Source organism: Pseudopodoces humilis, chromosome 22, assembly GCF_049639895.1.
Source record: "Pseudopodoces humilis isolate 2021_Gansu_Grassland_sample_001 chromosome 22, ASM4963989v1, whole genome shotgun sequence".
NCBI classification, from domain to species: Eukaryota; Metazoa; Chordata; class Aves; order Passeriformes; family Paridae; genus Pseudopodoces; species Pseudopodoces humilis.
Window position 1 is genome coordinate 3,335,504 of NC_142221.1, and position 11,416 is coordinate 3,346,919.

The 11,416-nt window shown below is 53.1% G+C and overlaps 1 protein-coding gene and 2 long non-coding RNA genes across 3 annotated transcripts in view; 1 reads left to right on the forward strand and 2 right to left on the reverse strand.

The window, feature by feature from the left end:
- Positions 1 to 6,009, reverse strand: part of RXRA (retinoid X receptor alpha) — a 102,788-nt gene extending 96,779 nt beyond the window's left edge. The window contains exon 1 of the mRNA XM_005529212.3: positions 5,714 to 6,009. Within this exon, the coding sequence (XP_005529269.2) occupies positions 5,714 to 5,741 (28 nt within the window). The 5' untranslated portion in view covers positions 5,742 to 6,009. The remainder of the gene's footprint in view (positions 1 to 5,713) is intronic.
- On the reverse strand, positions 1,628 to 5,183 carry LOC148182659 (uncharacterized). The gene is made up of 2 exons (XR_015774368.1): positions 4,663 to 5,183; positions 1,628 to 2,487 (listed from the first exon to the last, which is right to left on the reverse strand). It is a non-coding gene; the product is annotated as an uncharacterized LOC148182659 (long non-coding RNA).
- Positions 6,010 to 8,614: 2,605 nt separating the features above from the next.
- On the forward strand, positions 8,615 to 10,315 carry LOC106628500 (uncharacterized). The gene is made up of 4 exons (XR_001331893.2): positions 8,615 to 8,710; positions 8,930 to 9,054; positions 9,223 to 9,319; positions 9,968 to 10,315. It is a non-coding gene; the product is annotated as an uncharacterized LOC106628500 (long non-coding RNA).
- Positions 10,316 to 11,416: the final 1,101 nt, after the last annotated feature.

Here is an 11,416-nt window from a genome sequence, read left to right on the forward strand (position 1 = left end):
CAGCTGCAACCAGAATTACAGCCCAAAGGTGCAACCTTGGAACTTTTATTGTGGATCACAGTAAGAGACAAGGGGAAGGGGGGGAACAGCCCAAGCATTTCGTGCTTACCAATGGTCTATTTGAACAGGATTATTTTTTAACTCCACATTAAACAAAATTTCAAAGGAGAGGAGCTGCATTTGGGCTTAATTTGCGCCCTTTCTTCCCTTTCTCGAAAGGGAATTGTTGCCTGTTTATCTCAGAAAACACCCTCCATTTTGAAAAGCTCCCTCCCCTCTAAATAAAAACTCAGGTTGTTTCCCTGACTTTGCTTTGCTTTTTCTAAGCCAAACCTTGTCAGAAAAGGCAAGTTCTCACAGCCAGTTTCCATCTCAACAATAGAGCATTTTCCCAGGCTAAATTGCTTCTGTTTGAAAATCTTCTGGCAGTTTGAGCTGGCTGGCATGTGTGGGGATCCTTCTGTAGGGTTTTTTAAATCCTTATTTGCAATATTATTTCATCTGCTTCGCGCTGCCTTGATGTTTGAGCAGCCTTTGGAGAGACACAACTGCTCCTCCCTCCTCCTCCTCTGTCCTCCCTCCAGGCACACGCTTCCCTCTGAGGAGGAGGAGAGGGGAGAAATAAAATAAAAGACAAGCAAAGAGGAAAATGTCAGAAAGCTGCTTTTTGTATGCGTGTCAAACGTTCAAAGTTATTCCAGAGTCTAGTCTTTATATGTAATAAAATACAGCAACTCCTGACAAAATCAATTAAAATAAAACCACCCAGGCTGCCTCCCCTATTGCTTTGTAGCTCAACTGACTCGGAGAGCCCACCTGGGCCTTTTAGGAAGCAATTAGGGAAGTGCTGGGATGGATCCCGCACCGGCTGCGCGCGCGTTCCGCCGAGCATCCCTCCGGTGCTGAGCATCCCTGCACGGTGCTGGGCATCCCTGACACTTCCGAGCATCCCTGACACTTCTGAGCATCCCTCCAGAGTGCCCAGATCCTTTTCATTCCCCCAGTACCCCTCTGAAATACCCAGATCCCTCCAAACCACAGGTCAGAGTGAGGAGAGCTCCAGTTCCTTCCCTCGCCACGGGAGGTGAAGACGGCTCCGACACGACACGGGAATCAGAGCCAGAGAAGGATTAATTAGAGCCCAATTAGGCTGCCCAGCTCACAGAGAGGGTCCCTGCAGCACTTGGGCAGAAGGGGTTTGAGGGATCTCAGGCTTTAGGTCAGTGGAGGAGCCCAGCTGGGGCACAGGGACCCTTCAGTGTCCCCTCACCTTCACCACACCCCTGTTAAGCCCCTCGCCAAGGGCCACCAGCTCTTGCTGTCTCACTGCTGGGATATTTATAGCAGGAATGATTCGGGGATCTCAGACAGCTGGGAGCCTCGGGGAATACTCTGAGCACACACAATCCCCAGGAAAAGGCACCAGGATGCTCACAGGAACACAGCCCATGGACAAGGCAGGACCAAAGCACACCCCACAGCCCTGCAGCACCCACAGCTCCTCTGCTTGTTTCTTTTCTTAACCACCCTGCAAAAAACCCAAAAAAGTCCAAAATTCAGCCTGGTGGCAGGGTTCTGGCATATGGCAACCCACCCCTGCTCCCAGAAAAAATACTCAACAAAAAGATTTTTAACCCATATCTTAATAAATATTTATTTTTGCCTTGAAGATGTGGGTGGGACAAAGCCAGGGTGTATTTTCCAGTGAAATGTTTTGATTCCCCCCTTGTTTTTTTTTTTTTTTCCCTCAAGAGGAGCAAAACGCCAATAATAATATTTGCAATGAATAACTCAAATTCTGTGGCTTTCTCCCCCGCTCTCCTTTAAGTAAATAAAATGCCCTAAATTTGAGAAACAAAAACGCTTCCTCCAACACAGCAGGACGACGTGGAATAAACTCAGGGATGCTGCGAGGATTTATTTCACTGTCACGGCCCAGATTCTGGAAAAGACAAAAATTCCTTCCCAGCCTGTTTTGAATATGTCAACGAGGGGAGGTCGAGCCCTACACGAGGCTCCAGCAAGAGAGACCAGGACACAACCAGACTTCATCTCCTGCTCCAGCCCAGCAGCCCCACGGAGCCAACCACACGTGGGGCAGAGGATTCCTCCTTCCTCACTGGGATGCTCAGACGCTTCCTACATCTCTCAGAAGTTCTCCTTCCTGCAGATTGTCACATCAGCTGCCAATTTCTGAGGGTGTAAAGAGCAGGACTGAGCATCGTGGTGACCCAGAGGCTGCCATCGAGGAGCTCCACGCAGCATCCAGGCTCATCCCAGCCACACGCCCAGGGGATGCGGGATGAAGGTGCCTGATGGATGCTCACCCTCCCACACGAAGCAGCCCCCGGGCTGTCCCAGCTGGACACGAGGGGTTGTTTTGATGTTTTCCTCGGAGATGTTCCTGCTCCAGCCCCGGCAGGGCCCAGAACGGCACGGCCAGTCCTCACCCCACATCCTGAGCAGCTGCAGCCGGCCCTGGCACGGCTGCAGGGGTGGGAAGAGGGACACACAGAGGTTACAACCCGCTGCAGTGACCTCCGGAGGGAAGCACTGGCCTCGGACACCCGTTAACTGCTTCCTCCCCCACAAATCCTTGAGGGAGAGCTCTGGGCCCACCACCCCTCTTTTCCTCCCCAGAGATACCCAGGGAATGGGCAAAGGGAAAACAAAGCGCTAAGAGGATTGTAAAAGTTGGAGAACAAGCAGCCACCTGAAGAACCGAGTCCTTGGTTTGCACATCAGTGCCCAGTGAAAGCCTGACCTCAGCCCCTGCACCCCACCAGAGGTGATCACCACAGCCTCAAAAGCACTTGCACCACAGATTTTTCTACATTTTCCTCCTCCTGGAGACCTGGCACAACACAGAGGAGCAAAAGCTGGACAGCCCTGAGCAAGCTAAGCCTAGTAAAGGCAGGACTGTAACTCCAGATGGCTCTAAGGCAGTGTCTGCTGGTTCCCAAGGGGTGTTATCCTCAGCAGGGCTGTGGTGGTCACAGCCCCTGTGCCAGGCTGCAGGTTGTCTTGGCAGTGGGATGGTAGACGGGTGACAGCAGCCAGCCTGGGAGATGCCCAAGGACATGCTGTCCTCACGGGGAGCCTCTGGCTGGCATCTGCCAGCACCTCTCCAGAGAAGCAGGAAAATGAGATACTACTATTAAAAGTGCCCAGTGCTGGCCACACTTCCAGCCATGACATCAGCAGGGTTATCTAAGTCTAACCACGGGCAGGACTTGGCCAGGAACCACCACCAGGCTGGCCTTGTTGGGCCAAACTGAGCTGAGATTTTGATGGGGACGCAGCAACAGAGGCACAGCCACGCTGCTGCTGTTCCCCATCTCAGGCCTGTACTGGTGTGCAGGGAAACAAACCCCACAAGCTGGGCTGGTTTTCTCCCCTTCCCTTTCCCAACAGCAGCTCCCAAAAATGAGATACCGTTGGTGAAACACTCTGGGACTCTGCAGAGTTGGGACCTGGTGGGTTTTGGACCGTCCTACCTCTAAAGAGGCCCCTTGGCTCATTCAGCTCTGCTCTGGTTTCACTGGGAAGGTCTCGGTTCACATTCCCCTCAATCCTACAAACTGCTCACAAGCTTTTAGACACAGCCCTGCAGTCTGCACTGCTCAGAGCAGGACCAAGATCTCCCCCTCCAAAACCTGCAGCAACCACTGCCCTTGCAGCCAAAGGGATTTTCACCAATAATCAGTGACTGAAAACCAGCGCATAAAGTTTGGGAGTCTCCCCTGCAGCAGCACAATCCCAGACCACACACCCCAAACAACTCCCACAGACAGATGGATTTTCTCCTGAGACAAGGATGAGAAGTTTTACCCTCCCCAGTATGACTGTCCTGGGGGGCTACCCTGTTTTCCCTGGGGATGCTCCTGGTGTGCTGCACAGTGTGTGGCACAGCCCTGCCACACACGCATTTCTAAATGAGCAGATAAATCAGTTGTTTTCCACTTGTACCAGCGTGAAAACCCTTCCCCGAGTCAGCAGTCACACAGACTCTCCCCCTCCTACCCCCTCAAACCAACCTGACTAATAACACAACATATTTTTTTAGCATTTACAGCATAACAGGAGAGTTCAGGACTGACAGAAAACACAGTTAAAGTGCACAGAGGCCTGAGCCTGCCCAGATCAACAGAGATTTAGATTGTCTTCCACAAGAGCATCCAAGGAAATGTGAATCCCCCAAAAAGCCACCCCTAAGGTTAAACCACTCCAGTGAGGCAAGAGAGGCATTTTCTGCTGGGATGCCCAAACAGCTGCACTGGACCCAACCAAAAGAAGCTGGCTCGATTTGGAATCAGGACCTGCTCCGGGACACACTGCAGGTGAGATGCTTTTGGCCCCAGCAGCATCTCCCACCTCCCAGCCCAGCCAACGAGGGGCACTGTGAAACTGGGATTTTTGGGGGCACTGAGATGCCACCTACACCTCTGCCAGCCCACAGGGCCAGGGTCTCCCTGCCAAAGCTCCCAGACCACCACAGCCCTGGAAACCCTCTCAGCGGGCCGACCTTGTGATGGTTGCTTGTATTTATTCTGCTCTTAGAAAGGAACAACTGAAATTGCAATTTGTAAACAAAACAAGCAAGAAAAAAAAAAAACAAAACGAAGAAAAAATAAGAGAGAGAAAGAAACAAACAAAACACACCACCGCAGGCTGGAGAGGCTGAGCAGAGATTTAAAGCCCAGAGAAGGCAGAAGGGATGGTCTCGCTGGCCGTGGCTCGCTCGGCCGGAGGCTCGGAGCCACCGGGCTGAGCGGGGACAGGGATGGCAGCACTCGCCCCTCTTTCCCCTCGCCCGGACTTGGCGCCAGGCGACTTCGCTCAAACTTTTCTTCCCCCCACCCCGAGCACTGAGCTCTGCAATATCACTTCTCCTGGAAGCGAGACGCAGGAGGCATTCGCCCTTACAAGCCAGGACTTGACTCAGTCACCGAAAGGATGGCAAACTCCGGCTGGAAATAGGTTTTAAAACGCAGCTAAAACGGGCGGAGGGGGGGACGGGGGTGGTTGTAAAATAAGAACAGAACGGCAGAAGGGTCCCGAGAGCGGCGGGTCTGGGAGCCGGCGATGGGGCCGCTGCTTTCCCCTGCCCGGCTGCGCGCCCCGGATGCCGCGGGGAGAGGGAAAACAAAACAAAACAAAACAAAACAAAAAAAAAAAAAAAAAAAAAAAGGAGGAGGAAAGTCAAAAATTAAAGAAAAAAAATGAACCGAGGGTGAAGGCAATAGGGGGAAGCACAGGCTGCGCGCTGCCGGGCCCCGAGCAGCGCCGGCCCCGGGCGGGGAGGGGGCCCTGCCGGCTGCCGCTGCCCCGTTCCAAAGCGCCGCTGGGGCCCCTGCCCGCCCGGCCCGGCGGGGCTCGGTCCGGCCCAGCCCGGCTCGGCTCGGCTCCCCGCCCGGGGCCCGCCGTCCCCAGGGCTGCGCCACGGAAAAAACAACAGCAAACCAAAACAAAAATACCAACTCCAAGGCAGGGGCCGGGGGCCGGGGCCGGCCCGCCCGCCCCGCGCTCGCCGCGGCGCTCCCCGGGGAAGGGGCGAGCGCATCCCCCGCCCGCCGCCCCCGGTGCGCGCTGCTGGAAGGGGCAGCGGGGCCGCGGTGGGGGGAAGGCGGCAGGACAGCCGCTGATTTTATCGTCCCGAAGCACCCCCCACCCCCCGCGGTAGGAACGGAGAATCTCTCGGAACAGAACTCACCCAGCGGCAGGAAGTGTTTGGTGTCCATGGCTGGTGCTTAACTCATGCCAAGGGGCTCGGCGAGAGCGGCGGCGAAAACACACAGGCAGGGCGGGCGGAGGGGAGGGAAATCAGCGCGGGGGGAGAGGGGAGGAGGGGAGAAAAAAAAAAACACCCACGGGGAGGAGGAGGAGGAGGAGGGAGGAAGGGAGGAGGAGGAGGCAGCAGCGGGGAAGCTGCGGCCCCGCAGCGGCGGCCCCACGCAGCCGAGGCCGCGGAGTTGTGGCAAACTCCAACAATGTAACTCCGCCGCTCGGCTCCGCCGGGCGCGCCCGGCTCCGCGCCGGGGCCCGCGCAGGGGAGCGGCAGCGCCGGGCCGGGCCCAGCCGAGCCGAGCCGAGCCGTGCCGGGCCCGCCCCGGCCGGGCCGAGCCGTGCCCGAGCCGTGCCGAACCCTCCCGAGCCCGCCCGAGCCGTGCCGAGCAGCGCCGCCCCGCGCCCGCCCCGCCGGCCCGCGGAGAGCGCTGCGCTGGTGGTTGGTGGTGGGGTGGTGTTTGATGGTTTTATTTGGTTTTTTTTTTGTTGTTGTTGTTGTTGTTTTTTTTCTTGAAGTGATGAGGAAAGGGGAAGAAAATAGAGTGGGGAGAGACGGGGAAAAATAAAAAAAAAGGAGAAAACGAAAGGGAGGAGGAAAAGGGGAAAAGATGGGGGGAAAAGGAGGGGGCAAGGAGGGGTAATTAGAGATGGGGAGGAAGGGGGGGAAGGTGAGGAGAGGAGAATGGGGAGAGAGGAAAGGAGAGAAGGGAGGGAGGGAGGGGAAAAAATGAGAGGGGAAAGAGAAGGAAAGAAGTGCAGAAAAAGAAGGAAAAAGGGAGAAGGAAAAGGAGAGTAAAAAAGATGGGGAAGAGCAGAAAGGGAAGGGGGAAAGAGAAAGAAGGGGGAAAAGGTGAGGAAAGAAGGGGGAAAGAGAAAAAAATAGGGGAAAGAGAGAAAAAACCGAGGTACGTGTAGCCGTGCAGTGGCAGCCTCGGGAGGGGGAAGAAGAGAGGGTGCTGGAGTGATGCTGAGCAATGCCAGCTGTGCCCAGCCCGGAGCAGCCAGCGAGCCCCTCTGCCTGTCCCCGGGCTGTGTCACACGGCGGGCAGCACTCAAAGCACGATTCATTTCATTTCCCATCCGTGAGGCACAACAAATAACTCTGTGTGTGTGTGTGTGTGTGTGTGTGTGTGTGTGTGTGTGCAGCTCCTCTCACCTCCTCAGCACCGCCGGTACCACCCCAGCACACCGCTGGCTGCTTCCCAGAGCCCCGGCCCCCCTTCCCAGGCAGGCCTCTAGCTTTAATAAATGATACTCAGTCCTGTAAGAATGTGTATTAGTGGCTTGATGGACCAGAGCGACTCCACTATGCATGAAGCATATTAAACATCGTATCGACCCTCGCTTTCCACGGCAGTAACATGCATAACAAACAGGCTGGGGCCACGCTGCAGCTGCTCACACACGCTGGGGAGCAACTGCTGGGCACTCAGCGGGGCTGGAGGGACACCAGGGACAGCTGCTGGGGGGTTCTGCTGGCACAGGTAGAGCCCAGCTCTCCTGCAGTGAGTGGATCGGGGGAAATCGAAGGAGCTGGGACAATCAGGGTTGTCCCAGACGCTCTGCCATCACCTCCCTGTGTGGCAGATCTGTGGAACGCTCCCCAGCCTTATCTGCCCTGATTTATTCTTTAATTGGCAAAGTGTCTCGTGCCATAAATATTAGCAAGCGAGCAGCTCCTCCTGGAAAAGTGAGGCCTCTTATCTGCCATCGCCATATCCCTGCGTGCCCTTATCGCTCCATCTCCTGCCTGTCACTGTGGGATCCCGAGCCAGGCAGGAGAGACTCTGGAAAGGCCCCAAAACCTGCATTTCTCCTACAGCTCTTCTGCTGGAGAACACGAGACTCTGTCCTTCCTGCAGGGCAGACCCACATGGGGATGGTTGGATGAGGGGTACACAGCTGGCAGCAGCCCAGGATCCCAGTTTGGGACCTCTTCACCAGATGCATCACAGTCCATTTGCTTTAGAATAAAAAATTCAAATCCATTGCAATCCACCTGAAAAATAAAAACACCAAAAAGGACCCATCTTGTGTCAGGCAAGCGGCTGCAAACTGACACTCAGGTGGAGCTGTAGAAGTTAAAACAAAATAAAGCGTCTTGGATCCTTTTAATCCTCTGCTTCTGTAATTTCAGCATGTCCAAACAGATTTTGGTGTGTGTTTATAACTGGTAACTTCATTTGCTCCTGGGCTGGGACCTTAAATGCCAAGTTTCATCTCCAAGTCAGTTTTTAAGAGTGAGTTACATCAACTCCTGGGAGAAAAGGGGGCAAAAAGGAAATACGTAAGGATATAAAATAAAGTTGGGGGTTGTCAGAAAAAGCAGGTCCAAAATATCTAAGAGTGCAAAAATCACAGATTTCATGGATGTCTGTGTACAGACTGACAGCTCAAAGGTAGAAATTAGTTTCCTGATAGACAAACTAAAGCTCATCTGTCTGATAAGAGCAAACACAGCTTGGGGCAGAGCTGGGCTCTCACGTGCCTGTCCCCACCCAGCTGGGTGCCCAAGGCCTTCAGGGCTTTGAGTGTGTCCATCACCAACACATGGGGTGGGGATCTGGCCCCAAACCCCCATCCCAAAGCAGTCTCAGCTCTGTGGCTGCAGCAGATCCCAGGGTTACCAGAGCCAGGGCTGCAAATCCACCTTTGCAGACTCCCAACACATGAAATTACCATAACCAGGACATTTCACGCTACTCTCCCATAAAGCTGTTTAGAGCAAATTAAATTTCTCCCTAACCAGGCTGTAACAGTTCATGTTAGATGTGGATCTAAATGTTAATTGCAATGACAATAACAGGTCTGATCCTGCAATCCTTATTTGAGTAAAACCTCCCACAGAAGCCAAAGGAATTTTGCCCCAGAGAAGGCAGCTGGATGCAGTCCCACATTTCCAGTCTCTTGAAGATGCCAGAAGGTAAGCCAGGATATTTCTGTGATGTTACAAACCTTCTCTTTCCCTTTCCCCTCCCTTCCACCTCCCCTGAATTCTTCAATGCACTATTAATTTAATAAGCTGCCCAGTGCTGTCCTCACCTTCAGCCTCGCACTTCCCAGGAAGGACTTCAGTCATCGTGGGGGGAGCACATTCAGATAATTTTGGCAGCTGATTGCCTTGTACATCTGGTTGATGCAGGGATCCTTTAAGGTCCTGTGCTGGCTGGGAGAACTGCCTTGAGAAACAGCTGCTCTTGTCCTCTGCACCCTTGGGTGATGCCACCACCCTTTAGCCCGGGCTCCTGAGGAAGGCAAGCTGATAAGGTGGGATAATTTGGGGGGTTCTGGCCTCATCTGGGCAGCTCTCAGGCCCAGCACTCACTCCTGGCTGAATTTGGCAGAGATAGATACTCTGTTCATCAGATAAACAAGTCAATTAGGCAGAGGCTTCTCCTTCCATTCCCCACTCCCACCTCATTGCCATCACTTTAGGGCAAAGGGATCCAGGTGCACGTGGGCCTCAGGAGGAGACAGGCACTGAGATCTTCTGGGAGCTGGGACCGCATTCAGAACTTGGCACTTGAGCCCAGTGAGTGAATTTGGAAATCACAGCCTCTGTGATTTTTTCTAAGTGTTCCAGCTTTTCTTGTCCATAACCCTGAATTATCTGACGGGACACAAAAGCAAAACCTGCTGTGCTTCCCCTGCTGTTTCATGTCCTCCTGCACAGCTAGAAAAAAAAAAAAAAAGAATTTATTTTCCTGCCTGGCTGCATTTTGTTACAAATTAAAGAAAGAATAAATGCAAAATATGAGAGGAACAGAACAGAAGGAGCTCATGGGCTCCATCTCCACCTGCACATGCAGCCTGTGACAGAGGTGCCATGGTGTGGGAGCAGGGGTGGCTGTGGCCACTGACCTGGGGCTTGTGGCCACACAGTCCCTCCCTCAGCAGGCAGTGTGGGACTCCAGAGATGTGAGAACCAAATCCAGCCAAGGAAAGACACCTTCCACTCGTGCAGAATTGGTGGGACTCTCTCAGGCTTGTCCCCACCTCCAGTAATCTCCCAAAGTCACTGCAGGTTCCAGGAGCAGGATTCCCTGTGTCTCGCAGCAGAATTAGAGGAGAAAAGTTCCTCCCCTAAGCAGCTTCCTGCCTGGGTCTGTAGGTGCTCAGGACAGGACTCTCGTGTTCTCAGGGGCAAGAGGAGCTCACAGGCTGCTTTTCTTCCCTCTAGGATGGAGAGAGAGACACAACAAGATTTTGGGAGACAAGTCAGAGATCCTGGAGCCTGGAAGTGGAGCTAGTCCCTGAACAGAGCCTTGCCAAGACTCTCAGCATCCCTCAGACACATCCAAACCCCTCCAGCTGCTGAGAGGGGCTCCTGCTCCTCGGGGAGACCCTGCATGCAGGAACCAGCAAAGCTCCAGGACAAGCCACTTCTATCAGTGCTGCAGATTCAAACTGCCTTGTTTTGTTTCCCAGCAGCATTTAACAGGCTGCTGATGCTTGTTTATGAAGTGAGATGCACATGATTTATTTGATCTGCTGGAGAGCTGCATTCCCACGCCAAGGACAGGCAGAGACGTTGCATTCTCCCCTCTTTTGGGGACTGCTTAGATCAAATCCTCCCTTGCACAGGCAGAGCTGCACTCTCAGCTGCTTCAAAACTGGACATTAAATGCTTATTAGAAACCTCCAAACTGTGAAGCTGCATTTGTTCTTGCCTGTTTCTGCATATAGAACAAGTGTTAATAGAGTGTTCAGGCTCTGAAAACAGGTTTGGGGAAAAGGTCTCAGGGCACCTGGGCTCTGGTCTGGATCCAGCTTGAATAATCCTAAGGGAGGTTTCATCCTCTCCTTGAGCTTTTCTGGTGGATGGGGTTTGGCATGTCTCACCTGGCTTGCAGGGACAGTGGTTTAATGAACTGCTTTGCAAAATGACTTTACAAATGGAGAGTCTACTCCTGCCTCTTTTAACACCTGGAGACCTCTTTATTCCAGCTCATCACCCAGAGCAGGGCCTGGCTGCCAAAGAAGGCAGCAAAGAAAGCATTAAGGGATGGAAGATGAAACGCAGCCCATGAGCTGTGAGATTTACAGCTCTCAGTGGAAAGCACGGGAAGCATCACCCATCCTGCCAGCGGGGCAGGAGCCAAACCCTCACCTGATGAGAGCCAGAGCAGCACAGGAACCCGGGCAGCGCCTGGGCAGCAGCTGAAGCTCACCCCACACTGCTCACCGTGGCTCAGACACCACCTGATTTACACCAGGGCTCAAGGATTGTGATTCAGTCACTCAGAGACAGTTCTTCTGCTGGCCTTCCCCTGGTCCCTGCATACAAAACACTTTGCAAATGAAGTGTGAAGATAATATGCTTTATCATGGGCATTTATTACCCGTGATTTTGGTATAAATCTCCCTCCATTCACATACATATACATAAGGTGTATATAAATATGCAGTATCCAGCAGTACCCAGAGCCTTTCTGATGATGTCAATGTAGCCCCCATAAAGATAGTGGGAAATGATTCATAATATTTATATGACAGACATGATATGAACTGTAATAGCCTGTTGGGATCAAGAATATCCATAGGTCTCTGTCAGCCACAAATGTGATTTAAATATTATATATGTGGCAACTGTAGCATTAGTAATATGATAGCTGTTATTGATAGTGGT